Source organism: Mustela lutreola, chromosome 7 (assembly GCF_030435805.1).
Source record: "Mustela lutreola isolate mMusLut2 chromosome 7, mMusLut2.pri, whole genome shotgun sequence".
Lineage (NCBI taxonomy): Eukaryota > Metazoa > Chordata > Mammalia > Carnivora > Mustelidae > Mustela > Mustela lutreola.
The window spans coordinates 81,427,062-81,441,704 of record NC_081296.1 but is presented as its reverse complement, the minus strand read 5'-3'; the positions used below and the strand labels follow the sequence as shown (position 1 = coordinate 81,441,704).

Genomic DNA, 14,643 nt, shown 5'->3' with positions numbered 1-14,643 from the left:
ATAAGATTTTCAAATGGGGCTCTCATAGCCGTAAAAGTTTAAGAATTGTATTACTTTTTAATTCTGACATTTTTGAAAAAATTATACCATATTACAATGTTTTTTCTGTGCACCCACAGAGTCTTCTAAGTATTTCTGAGGGTGTCTGTGTTACTCTACAGTGATCTGTGATGTCTTAATCTCCACGTGGTGTGCATGTCCTTTATGTATTATAGGTGGTTCTTTATGGATTATAGACAGCCCAGCAAGCGTGCATTTCCTTCTCAGAAGCCCCTGGGGCAGAGAATGGGGATTGGACTCATATCATGGATAAAAAGGATCTTAGCTGCTTTTCCTTTAGCCACGGTCTTTTCTGTGCGCAGGGAACCTTCTGGGACACAAAAGCCCTCATCTTGAGTAGCAAGCAGGAAAATAGGGCCGCCTGGGTGGCTCAGTCGTTAAGCGCCTACCTTCGGATCCAGTCATGATCCCAAGACAGGTCATGATCCTAGGGTCCCGGGATCGAACCCCATATCCGGCTCCCTGCCCAGCGGGAAGCCTGCTTCTCCCTCTCCCACTCCCCCTACTTGTGTTCCCTCTCACTGTGTCTCTCTCTGTCAAATAAATAAATAAAATCTTTTAAATTTAAAAAAAAAAAGAAGCAGGAAAATAGAAATCTTCAACTGTGTCATAATTTTCACTGAGTGTTTGTTGGGGGCTCAATTGTCCTGTGAAAGTAATTATCAGCAGCAGAATCTTGTTCTTCCCTTTTTCCTTCCCTGGCAATGCCCTGCACTGCCAGGTGTCTTCAACACATCCCTCCCTCACCGCACACCTGTCTTTCATTCACCCATGTCCATCCCCCACTAAGGTATAAATTAAATAAGCAATCTAGGAAACGTGCCTTTATTTAGAGGAACTCTGAAGATCCAAAGGATTGAGGCTCTACCCTGGAGAGGTTGGAAATGGGGGAGACGGGCAGCTACCAGCTTTCACGCATTGTTGGGGTATTATCGAATTTGGTGGGTTTAGGGTTCTGAGACCGGGCACCCCAAGCCCCTTCCCAATTGCCCCAGGTTCCCACTTAGGCTGCCAGCACCGACTCAGCTATGGCGTTGGCTCAGACTACTCTCTTCCCCCCAGATCACTGGCAGTTGGTGGGCAAGCCTCCTGGGCAGCCTCGGGTGATGAAACCTATCATGCCAGCAGAAGCATGGAACTGTTCTCGAGCCCTCCTCCCGCCCCCCAGACTTCCTTCCTCTCTTGGGGGCTACAAGTCAGGCAGGAGGGAGCACCCGCAGCACCTGCCTGGGGCAGCCTTCCCAAGAAGATGCCACTGCTCCTGCTCCTGATGGCCTTTCTCCTACCCCCTGGGACTGGGGCAGGTGAGTGACTGTCCCCTTTCCTAGGAACCTGGAGCCAGACCACCTAGACACCTCCTCACTCTGTATCGTCGGGCAAGTTATTTGAATTCACAGCTGCCCAGATTCCTCATTTATAAATTAGGAATGATACCAATGCATACCTCCTAGAGTTCTACAAGACTTAAGTTAGTATACTTTCTAAAACTCTTGGGGGGCTCCTGGGTGGCTCAGTGGGTTAAAGCCTCTACAAGTTATGATCTCATGGTCCTGGGATCGAGCCCCACATCCGGCTCTCTGCTCGGTGGGGAAACTGCTTCCCCCTCTCTCTCTCTGCCTGCCTCTGTGCCTACTTGCAATATCTGTCTGCCAAATAAATAAGTAAAATATTTTTTAAAAGTTTTTTAAAATGTATAAATAAATAAAACCCTTGGAATTGTCCCAGCACATAGTACATGTGAGATCAACGTGCTCTCTAAATTCATCCTGCTGCCCACCACTCCGAGCCTAACCAATAGCACAGGAACTACCATCAGCTCTTGTCTAGATACTGGAAAAATAGACCCATGCTGGTCTTGAGCGGGCCCTGAGCAGGCCTTGGAAGGACCTGAGACTCTCCCCGAGGAAAAATGTCTCAGGGAACTTCGGAAGAGAGTGGTGCTGCTCTCTGGAGAGCTGGGAGGGCACTAAGGTCTGGGACGGGAAGCCAGCCGTGCTTCCTGCAGAATGCAAGAGGCTTCTCCGAAGTGTGGTGCCCTGGAGACCCAGCTCTCACCCCCAGCTCCTCCTTCCCCTGCATCATCTCTCCCCTTTCCCATCAGCCAGCCTTTCTGCAGCCACCACCCTGCTGCCCACAGTATGGGTTCCGCAAGTGCAGAGGTAAGTGCCAAATGCTTCCTTCCAGGGGAGATCATCGGAGGCCGAGAGGCCAGGCCTCATTCCCACCCCTACATGGCATATCTCCAAATCGATGGGCTCAAAGTTTGCGGGGGTTTCCTGGTGAGAAATGACTTCGTGCTGACAGCAGCTCACTGCTGGGGAAGGTGAGCAGCTGGGGGCAGGGGCGGGGGGTGGGGGGCAGACAGCCAGGACTGTGGACCCATGGGAGCCACAGGCCAGCCGTGGGAAAGCAGGGCTCCAGCCATGAAGGAGTGAAAAAGAGACCAGTGGGACTTTGGGGGCGGAGAACAGGCCGGGGCGAATGCAGAGAAAAGGAGGACATGATCAAAAAGACCAGGAGGAGATAAAGGCACATGCTGGGGTTCAAAATAGTTATTTCGGCTATTTCTCAACTTATTCCAGGGGAAGCAAAATGCAGTCACTGGGTGCTCCCACCACCCCAAGCTCAGGGCTGAGGAGAAGCACAGAGGGCTGGGGCCCTGAAAACTGCGCCCCCGCCCCCATCCCCGTCCACTCAACTCCCTCAGCTGCAGTTTTACCACCTTGGTGGGTCCACCTGCCCTGCAGAACCTGGGGTCCAGAGCTCCTGAGGCTCACACTTACCTCTAGGCTACCTCTCCTTTGCAGAACTATCACTGTCACCCTGGGGGCCCACAACATCCAGAGACAGGAACGGACCCAGCAGCGCACGGGGACTCTCAGAGCCATCCGCCACCCTAACTATGATCCCCAGACCAACAGGAATGACATCATGTTACTGCAGGTACCGCCCACCCCACCCTCTGGTTCTCCTGCCCAGCCAGTCGGCACCCAGTGCTGGGAGCTTCGCCATCCTGGGATTCTGGGGAGGAAGCAGGGGCCGAGTCCCAGGATGGGGATAGACTGTGGGCCTAGGAGCACAAACAGTCCCTGAGCGGCTGCCCTCCTCCCCGCAGCTGGCAAGGAGAATGAGACGGACGTCTGCTGTGCGGTCAGTGACTCTGCCTCGTGCGAGGGCCAGGGTGAGACCCGGGGCCAGGTGCACTGTGGCAGGCTGGGGCCTGCTGGGCCTGAACAGGGGAACAAACAGACTTCACGAGGTGCAGCTAACCGTGCAGAGCGATTCAAGGTGCTCCAATCGCTTCACTTTCTACGACAGCCAAACACAAATTTGTGTGGGCAACCCAATGCAGAGGAAGTCCGCCTTCTTGGTAAGGCCATGGGCATCTGCCAACACTGCCTGTCACCGGGGTCTGGGCAGGCTGGGCAGTAGGAACAAGCTACAGCCCCACTAACCCCACACCCCCTGCCCCGTCTGGTGGTGTCAGAGCAGAATGAGGCAGGGGCTTCTCCCATCAATCAGGTGGGGGCGGGGGTGGCGACGGGAGGAGCACCGGGTACACAACATATGTATGTGCAGGGTTTTCCTGCAGAAGGGGAAGGTACGTTGACATGGGCTGAGTGAGAAGCCCATGTTGACATGGGCTGAGTGAGAGTGAGAAGGCCTGAAGCCCAGCCATGGAATGATCCAGAAGGCTAACTTCCATACCTCCACTGCCCTCCCTCTGAGAGCCAGAGGGAGCAGCAGGGAGGCCCTGCTTAGGGTCTCTTTCTCTTTGTGTCCACAGGGTGACTCCGGAGGCCCCCTGGTGTGTAACGGTGTGGCCCAGGGCATTGTCTCCTATGGAGATAGGAGAGGGTCTCCTCCAGCTGTCTTCACCAGGATTGCAAGCTTCATGCCCTGGGTTAACAGAACAATGAGACGCCTCAAACAGCAGTGCCAGACCAGCCCCTCAGACCAGCCCCCCACGCTTTGAGTGACTCTGCCCTGGGGTGGCTCCAGGGAGGGTGTCAGAGCCTTAATAAATGTCCATGTCTAGAGTGGAAAGAACGGATTTCTCTTGTGTTCATTGAATGTCCTTCGGAGCACAAAAAAACACGTGCCAGAACAGTCTAAGCTTCTCCAGGAAAATGAGGTTCTTCCCCAGGACCAATTAACCCCTCCCACAACATCATGGGGACCCAAGGAGCTTCTTCCCTTCTCCAAGCCATCCGGTCCCCCAGTTCTCCTCCCCCCACCACCTTGGAGAAGGATGGAAAGACATCTCTCTGCCCTGGGCAAAGCTCTCTACCCTCCACACTAAAGGAGAGTCCCCTACTAGATATTAAAATAAACTCTGAAATCGTATCCCGGTGCTATGTACAGGACAGGCAGACCGAAGGGACAAAATTGAAGTTGCATACAAAGCTCAATTTAATATTTGATAAAGGTGGCAAATCGCTGGGAAACAATGAACTTTTAATAGATGGTATTAAAACAACCAGATTGTTACCGGGGGGGGGGGGGGCGGTTAGAGATAAAATTAGACCTATTCCTCACACTAAAAGCCAAAACAAACCTCAAATACATAAGATACCTACATTCAAAACACTGGGTGCCTTGGTGGCTCAGTCGGTGGTTAAATGGCTGCCTTCAGCTTGGGTCATGATCTCAAAGTGTTAGGATAGAGCCCCGGGCCCTGAACCCCTGCGTTCCTGCTCAGCGGGGAATCTGCTTCTCCCTCTCCCTCTGGCCATCCCCCTGGTCCATCTCTCTCTCTCCCTCTCAAATAAATAAAATCTTTTTATAAATAAACAAATAAATGCAAAAAAATGAAACTATACACGTAAAAAAATTAAGATTTGCTTGCTTAAAAATAGCTACCAAACACTCACATTCATGGCATCACTATTTACAATGGCCAAGAGATGCAGGCAAGCCAAGCGCTTACCCAGAGCCAGTGTTCTTCTCTTAAACCCTAAAGCCACACCAACCCCCACCAGAGTACAGACCGCTGCTCTCATTTTCTTATTTTTGATTAGACTCTAAAGTTATACAAAACTCCACACAAGATGTTGACTAAAATGACTTGTACCCTAAAAATTAGCCCATGACTATTATATCAATATTATATTCAAATAAAAGATTATACTAAAGTCACAAAATTTAAACCATACTTTAAACACCTTCTTAAGATAACTGTACAGAATCATCTGGGAGGGTTTGTTACATCCATCGAAATGCTAATTACTTCTTACAGTGTGATGTAAACCATCTGAAACTTTTGCAGTTTCCATAATCTTAAATGGAATAGTCATTGAACACATATTTTACCAAGTCTAACTGGCTATATATAAAAACACTTCGGTAAATGTACTCATTATTGTATGGCTATTTTTTTATCAGAAAGTCATTTGCTTATGATATTCCGTGTAAGCCGTGTATCAACAAACTTTTAATCAATGTTACGTCTTTGACAATACTTGGGCACTCCCTACACTTGCTACCATCTACCCATAGGAATTACCTATTCTTTGCCTGCTCTGGGGATAACAGTCTTATTATTAAGTGTTTGAGTTGGCAAATAGGAAGAATACTTGGTGGTGGAGAAGGGGGAGGGGAGGGCGATGGAAGAGTCCATTCAGCCCTTCCTCTCTGTCACATTTACTTAGAGCCCCACAGCACCACTCTGGACTCAGTGCCAAGGAAACATCAGGGCAGACCCAACTCACCTCCAGGTCTTTTTCACCAGTCAGCACTTCCAAGGGAGCCCTTCACTTTGCCTCCAGCTGCCCTGCTGGGAAGATTTCTACAGAACTCACAGTGTTCACCTCCAGAAGACAATTCCCAATGAGCCAATGAGGGAGCTCATCCCCCACCCCACCCATAAGTCCATACTCTTCCCTATTAAGTAAACCTCAGCAGCAGAACTTTGGTAAGAAAGTATTTTTCACACTGAAAACTAGTGCAAAAGGACTCAGTTCCTCCCACTTTCCTTCTCCAGGTGCAGACTCAGTATTACAGGCCCTCCTGACTTAACCAAAAAGCCATAAAATGATGAGGAGCTCGGACAGAAACCTCACCAGAAACTTCTCTCCCAAACCAATAGCTCCTGCAGACTTGCTGCCTACAGAGACCTGTTGCCTCCACTCCCAGGGCAGAACATAAGAGTCAGGAGAAACTAGACCCTGGCAATTCACTAACTATAACTGGACACTAACTACAGCAGAGTTGCAGAGGGGAGGGCTGGTGACTTTGATAATGACGTCTGAGTGCATCTGGGGAAAGGAAGATGCCCCAAGAGAAAGTTGGACAGGTACAGAAAGTTAGACGGAGAATAGGGATATTGTTGAGAGGATGTTTAGGCTGACGAAACTGGGGTTCTTCGAGAAGCGACTTCTCTCACCGCTGCCGTCAACAGGGATGCTGAAGAAACGGGATCAGAATGCAAAGGACCTGGGACCTCCCAGCCTGGACAGAAAGTGCAACTCACCTCCAGACAGCTGGTCCAAAGAGCACGGGTGCCGAGAGGGAGAGGACAGTGAAGATGTGGGCACTACGGTCACCCCATCTCTGTCCACCGAAGCCACGCGATTTGCATTTACACTTCTTCCCTCCCAGGACGATGAGCTCCGCATCCATCCCTGTCAACACAGTCTTGGGAGAAACACTATGCTGCCCCTGCAAACAAGTTCAGAAGGTCAAAATTCACCCCAGTGTATTTCTCCCAGTACCAGGACACTAATTTGTAGAGTGCTACCCGGGTTCTTAGCCAAAGTAGATAACAAAAAGTAAAACATGATAATATAATGTGTAACAAATAATCACACATACCTAAGTTTTTCTTTAAGATTGTTTACCTACGGGCGCCTGGGTGGCTCAGTGGGTTAAGCCGCTGCCTTCGGCTCAGGTCATGATCTCAGGGTCCTGGGATCGAGTCCCACATCGGGCTCTCTGCTCAGCAGGGAGCCTGCTTCCTCCTCTCTCTGACTGCCTCTCTGCCTACTTGTGATCTCTCTCTGTCAAATAAATAAATAAAATCTTTAAAAAAAAAAAAAAAAAGATTGTTTACCTAGATGTTTTGAAATTTTATTTTGTTCCTTATTATTTAATTTTCTCTTATTGTATGCTATTTTTAAACTACTCCACAATAAGATTATTTACTGTGGTCATTAGTAACTAACTGTAAGACTAATTAAACAACATGTATGGAAAGAGTATACTATCTTATGTTTCTGCCACTTAAACAGCAATTTTTTTTCATCTTTTTTTAGGAGTTACATTTTGTTGGCTATCTTACTGTGTTGTTTTAGTATACAAAAAACTGTATGTCATTAAGTACATTATTATTTCAAAAGACAGTATCAAATACATGAAGTTTAAGTAGACAGTGTCCACATAAAATTAATATAGCAATGCCGTGTTATCTCTGCCTTATGACAGAGCAAACTCTTGTTGCATTTCTTTTTTCCTCTTAAAATGATATTAGGTGATCTGCTCGCCTCTAGAGAACACCCTCCTCTCTTTTGGGTAGGAACAGAATGAGCTACATTCAGACATCATATTCACTTTGACTTGAAGCTCTGCTCTTACCAAGTCCACATTACACTGATTCCCAGTCAACCTAAACATCCTCTCAACAAACACACTTGAGCGTGCAGTCCTGAGGATTTTACTTCTTAGCAACAACAGTCAACTTGACTTGCAGGCGTGAGTTTCCAGTTCTCCCAATAGAGCTCAACCATACATCTGCAGGATTGCTCTGGTGGACAACCTGCCAGTCAATCAGAGTCCTTCGTGTCACGTAATGTTCAAATTACCCTCCTGTATGAAAGGGGAGAAGAAGAAAGGGACCAGGCCCCGCCCCACAACACTTAATCAGAGCTATTCATTGGTGTGTTCATTTTTTTTTTAAGGTTTTATTTTATTTGTTTGAGAGAGAGAAAGAGAACATGAGTGTGGCTGGGGAGGGGGCAGAGGGAGAGGAAGAGCAAGAAGCAGACTCCCCAGTGAGCAGGGAGCCCTGCACAGGGCTGATCCCAGGATGTGAAATTGTGACCTGAGCTGAAGGCAGATGCTTAACTGAGAGCCACTCAGGCATCCTTGCTCATTGGTTTTAAACATTTGAATACTAAGCATGGGTTCAAATTTTACTTAGGGAAAATATTCATGTCTTAAGAAAGTCACAGTCTCAAAGTACACTGATAGGTATTTAACCAGCTCCATTAAAATAGGAGACCTAGAAAGGAAAGGGGCCAGCACAGCCCTGGGGTGAGTTCTCTTAAATCTTTGAGCTGTCAGGAAGAGAAATGTTAGCTTTATCTGGACAACCTGGGACCAGACCAAGAACTCAGGTGTGTTCGTCTATCAAAACCCTCCTCTCAAACTCTCCTACTCTGTCATTACCTTATCTTCTCCCTACTCTTGTCAACACCCCATCTCCACTTCGTCCCCATCCTCAGCCCCAGCCCCAACATTTAGCAGTTTTGCCTGAAACTACCCAGAAGTTGATGGACAACTAGGCTCTTGCCTAGTATGTTTTAGGAGAGAGAGACTGGTACTTGGTACTCTTGCATTTATACCAAAAAACAAACAAACAAACAAACAAAAACAACTCCAACCTTCAAAAAATAAAGTTCTACAAAGAGTAGGTTTGGGTAGATGGGAAGTATACACCTACCTACTCACAAATACAAGGCATGAGATGTCAAACTGATCCTCCCTCTTAAAGGATCTGACTTAGGGGAAAGGGATACCAATTCTGGCTAATATCAAAGCCCCCTCCACCACTCAGAGTCTCCTGGTGAATGTGGTCATGCTATCAACAGAAAATGTGGTTCCTGCAAAAACCTCACCACAAAGACCTTTCTGTAAAGGTTCATCTCTAGAGAATCAATAGAACCAGGAGGAAACTGTTGATCACTGAGCTTGCCCCTTCTACTTCACTTCTAGATTGAAAAGCCTGGAAAAAGAAAACACACACCATTTCAGAGCCATTCAACCTTTTGAGAAGATGTTGCTGCTCCTGTTCTTGTTGGCCAATCCTCTTCTGGTAACCCTCTAAGAGGTAAGTGACCATCCTGTTAAAAAGAAAACCATAGGGGCACCTGGGTGGCTCAGTGGGTTAAAGCCTCTGCCTTCAGCTCGGGTCATGATCCCAGGGTCCTGGGATCGAGCCCCACATCAAGCCCCACATTGAGCCCCACATCGGCCTCTCTGCTCAGAGGGGAGCCTGCTTCCTCCTCTCTCTCTCTCTGCCCACCTCTCTGTCTACTTGTGATCTCTGTCAAATAAATAAATAAAATCTTTAAAAAGAAAGAAAACCAGAAGCTCAAAATGTCTTCACCTAGATCAAGTCCCCAAACTAGGGGATACCTAATCTAACTATAATTTCAAACTTACCCCCAAAAAAGTAGTCTTAAATAGTCAGTCAGGAATTTTTTAGTCAGTGCCAATTAATCTGCTACATGGGCCCTCTCCATGCCCCTAAGGAAGACAAGGTAACCTGGATGATAAGACCCTTTGCTCTTTCTGTAAGAAAAAGCCACACTGCCTGAAACAATCCTCTTCTTTTGCTTTCTTGCCCTATTCTCCTTCTAGAAAAACCCTCCATTTTGTGCACCTCCTCAGAGAGACCCTCTGTTTTCTAGATGGGGTGCTGCCTGATTCATGAATCATTTAGTCAAGCCAATTAGATCTTTAAAATGTATTCTGCTGAATGTTACGTAACAAATATCCTCAGAGGCCTGGCTTATTCCAGCACTGACATTTCCACAGCATCCCAGTGAGGCTATCTTGTATGATCCTTCCTTGCCTCAGTCTACCCCCAAAATACACCAAACCCCAGATGCATTGCTGGATATACAGAGTACAGAAATTACAGAGCAGAAAAGTGCTCCCAAAGTGACCTGATGGGTCCTCTCCTTCCCATGGGGCACACCCTGTCACCAAAAAGTGACTTATTATTAGGCTGCCACAGGATCCTGGTGGCAGAGAAAGCTGAAAATTAGGGCTGGACTTCCCATTCTCCAAAACTGAAAGTGGTTATCTATCCCAGAATTATCAGAAATCCCTTGAATTGGAAATAAATAACCCAAAAACATCATAAAATCTTGGAAACAAAAATGGTTTTGGCAATATGAATGTGGTCAAATAAGGATCATTTGGACATGGGGCCACAAAACCCTAGGGTCTACCAGCATTGATCTGGCAACATCTAATCCATCTAATCACAACCAGCCTAAAGTTAAGAGTCCCTGAGAAGATCCTCCCAGAGTGGTTCTCAGCCCCGGCTACACATCGTAACTACCTGAGAAGCTTATAAAACTCCCCATGTTGGGGCTTCCAGCTGCCAGTCCTGCATGTAAGGAGCATGGAAGCTGACAAACCATCCAAACGACAAGTAAAAAAGCTGAACAGACTAAAAAAATCAACTCTTCTTGGGACCATAAGAGATAGAGGGACACAGGGCAAACCACTACCCCATAACTGGGGAGACTGACAGGCAAATACAGGGAGTCATGACTTCCTGGAACAAAGCAGAAACCACTGTGGGAACCAGTGCTGGTGCAGGTAAACCCAAGCTATAATTGACAAATTGCTGGAGGCTCAGTGTAGACAGTCTGAGAATTAAAAACTCCAGAAGACTGCTCATAGTGGGACCCCACACTTTTTTCGCAGTAAATACTGAAGAAAAACCTCCTCATGCTTCTGGCAGAGAGAGGAGGAAAAGGACCATTCTGAAATAAAACAGAACACTCTGGGGGCACCTGGGTGGCTCAGTGGGTTAAAGCCTCTGCCTTTGGTTCAGGTCATGGACTCAGGGTCCTGGGATCAAGCCCCGCATCAGGCTCTCTGCTCAGCAGGGAGCCTGCTTCCCCCCCTCTCTCTTTCTGCCTGCCTCTCTGCCTACTTGTTATCTCTGTCAAATAAATAAATAAAATCTTTAAGAAAAAAAAAAAAAACACTCTGTTCTTCTTAAGAAGGTCTGCTCTCTGTGAGGACACGTGGGCAGCTCAGTCTGTTAAGCATCTGCCTTTCACTCAGAGCTTGATCTCAGAGTCCTGGGATCAAGCCCCCATTTTGGGCTCCCTGCTCAGAGGGGAGTCTGCTTCTCCCTCTCCCTCTACCCCTCCCCCTGCTTGTGTGCTTGCTCACTTGCTCTCTGTCTCAAATAAATAAATAAAATCTTAAAAAATAAATAATAGGGACGCCTGGCTGGCTCAGTTGGTTGAGCGGCTGCCTTCAGCTCAGGTCATGATTCCAGCGTCCTGGGATTGAGTCCCACATCGGGCTCCTTGCTTGGCAGGGAGCCTTCTTCTCCCTCTGCCTCTGCCTTTCACTCTGTCTGCCTGTGCTCGCTCTCTTGCTCTCTCGCTCTCTGACAAATAAATAAATAAAATCTTTAAAAATAAATAAATAAATAAATAATAATAGTGAATTGATGGTGGAAAATATACTACAGTAATACTAATCAAAAGAAATACTAATCTTATATTAATTTCAGGAGACCAGACTGCAAAGCAAGGAAAGTTGTCAGATAATGAAGGGATTACATAATGATAAATGGGTTAATTCTCCATGAAGATACAATAGTCCTTAAGATGCATGTGCCTGTCCATGGGAGCATCATACTTATGAGGCAAAAACTAATAGAATTGCAAAAAGAAAGAGGTGAATCCACCATCATAGCTGTTAACCTCAATACCTCTCAGAAATGGACAGATCCAGAGGTAGAAAATCAGTAAGGACATAGCTGAACTAAGCAAAACCATCAGTCAACTTGATACAATAAAAATCTTTAGTCTCCTTCATTCAACAGCAGCAGAATGCATATTCTTCTCATGATCACATGGAATATTCACAACATAAACCACATTCTGGGTGTAAAACACACCTTAGCAAATTTGGAAGAATAGGAATCACACAGTATCTGCTCTTGCACCACAACAGAATTCAATTAGAAATCAATAATACAAAGTAAATGAAAAAAATTATAAAATATATGGAGATTAATTAATGCATGGGTCAAAGAAGAAATCTTGAGAAAATTTTTAAAATATTTTGAACTAAATAAAAACATGACTTATCTAAAATTAGTGAGATGCAACAAAAGCAGTGTTTAAAGGGAAGTTTATAGCAGCCAATGCCTGTATTATTATAAAAGAAGCTATCTCTAAAATCAGTCATCTAAGTTCCCAACTTAGGAAACTAGGAAAAGAAGAAAAATTTAATCCAAAGTAAGCAGAAGAAAAGAAATAATAGAATTAGAGCAAAGAGAAGAAATTGAAAACAGGAAATCAATAGAGAAAAGTCAATTAAACCAAAAGCTGGCTCTTTGAAAATATCAATAAAATTAATAAGCATCCAGCTAACTAGGGAAAAAAAGAGGACATAGGTCATGAATACCAAAATTAAAAGAGGGGCATCACTACAAATCTCATGGACATTAAAAGAATAATCAAGAAATTCTTTGAGAGACATTTGGGTGACTCAGTGGCTGGCTCCTGATTTCATCTCAGGGTTGTAAACTGAGCCCCTTGGCATGCTCCACACTCAGCTTGGAATCTGCTTAAGATTCTCTCTCTCTGTCCCCTTTTGTTCCTCCCCCTGCTCCCCTCCCCATACTCTCTCTAATTAAATAAATAAAATCTTTATTTTTAAAAAGGAATTCTTTGGGGCACCTGGGTGGCTCAGTTGGTTAAGTAACACCCTTCAGCTCAGGTCATGATCCCAGGGTCCTGGGACAGAGCCCCGCATCGGGCTCCCTGATCAGTGGGAAGCCTGTTTCTCCCTCTCCCACTCCTCTGCTTGTGTTCCCTCACTCACTGTCTCATTCTGTGTGTGTGTGTGTGTGTGTGTGTGTGTGTGTGTGTGAAATAAATAAACAAATAAATAAAATCTTTTAAATAAATAAATAAAAATAAAAAAGGAATTCTTTGAGTAACTCTGTGCCCACAACCTAGATGAAATGAACCAACTTTTTGAAAGACGCAATTTGCCAAACCCAACACAAGAAGAAATAGATAATCTGAATTGGTCTGTATCTAGTAGATAAATTATCAATAAATGAATAATCTTCTGAAATAGCAAGCACCAAGCCCAGATGGGCTTGCTAATAAATTCTATTAAACATTTTAAGGAAAAAAATTATGTCAATTCTCTGCAATCTCTTTCCGAGGATAGAAGCAGAATACTTCCTAACTCATTCTATGGGGCCAGCTATACCCAAACACCAAAACCAGACAAAGACAGGACAAGAAGAGAAACTACAGACCAGTAACTCTCATGAACACAGATGCAAAAATCCTCAACAAAACATCATCAGATCAAATGCAATAATGTTTTAAAAAGAATTATACACCCCAACCAAGTGGGATTTACCCAGGTGTGCAAAGCTGGTTCAACAATTGAAAGTCACTTAATGTAATCCATCACACCAACAAGCTAAAAAATAAAAATCACCTGATCTATCAATAGATGTAGAAAGAACATCTGATAAACTCTAACACCAGGAAATTAGAAACACAGGAGGAACTTCCTCAACTTAATAACGAATATCTACCAAAAAAATCTACAGCTTAAAAAAAACCTACAGTTATTATCATATCTAATGTTGCAAAGCTAGAACTCTTCCAATTAAGATCAGGAACAAGGCAACAATGTCTCACCACTCCTTTTCAACATCATACTGGAAGTTCTAGGGGATGAAATGCTATAAGAAAGGGCAGGGAAAATGTATATGGATTGAGAAGAAAGAAAAAAATCTGTGTTTATTTGCAGATGATGTGATTGTCTATATAGAAAATCTAAAAAGAATGAACAATAACAAAAAGAGCCCCAGTTGAAACTAAGGTTTCAGGCCACAGGTTTAGAAAACAAAAATCAATCACTTTTTTATATGCCAGCAAAGAACAAATGGAATTTGAAATTAAAAACACAGTATCATTTACATTAGCACCCAAAAAATGAAATACTTAAGTATAAACTTAACAAAATATGTGTATGATCTAAATAAGTAAATCTACAAAGGTGAGGAGTGACAGCAAAGAAAAACTAAACAAATGAAGAGGTATTCCATGTTCATGGATAGAAAGAATCAAAATTATCACAATTTCAGTTCTTTAGCTCATTTGTCCTAGAAATGTGTTCTACTGACGCTAGAATGGAAGGTTTTCTGTGTATTTATCATCTTGTTCCATGGCTTTTAAACTGCTCTGCAAAGCCCCTGGATATGGAAAGGAAGGTAATCTATGGAAGAATCTCAGGTCCCCAGTTCCTGACTTTAATCAGAAGAACATATCTCCAAAATTCTTTTGGTTACAGACATAGTATAAAATTTTCCTTCATAAAAGATATACCTGGCCTTAAAAAATTAAAATTTGGGGGGCTCCTGGGTGGCTCAGTGAGTTGAGCAGCTGCCTTCAGCTCAGGTCATGATCCTGGAGTCCAGGGATCGAGTCCCGCATCAGGCTCCCTGCTCAGCAGAGAGTCTGCTTCTCCCTCTGACCCTCCCCCTTCTCATGCTCTGTCTCTCTCTCTCATTCTCTCTCTCTGTGAAATAAATAAATAAAATCTTTTAAAAAATAAAATAAAGTTTTTGAA

At 44.9% G+C, this 14,643-nt stretch overlaps 1 protein-coding gene across 1 annotated transcript; it reads left to right on the top strand.

Annotated features, from left to right (window-relative positions):
• The first annotated feature begins 1,257 nt into the window (after positions 1–1,257).
• Positions 1,258–4,114, top strand: CTSG (cathepsin G). Its single transcript, XM_059179683.1, has 5 exons — positions 1,258–1,364; positions 2,245–2,383; positions 2,868–3,003; positions 3,176–3,430; positions 3,848–4,114. Exons 1-5 carry the CDS (start codon positions 1,310–1,312, stop codon positions 4,034–4,036), a joined length of 774 nt encoding a protein of 257 aa, XP_059035666.1. The 5' UTR covers positions 1,258–1,309; the 3' UTR covers positions 4,037–4,114.
• Positions 4,115–14,643: the final 10,529 nt, after the last annotated feature.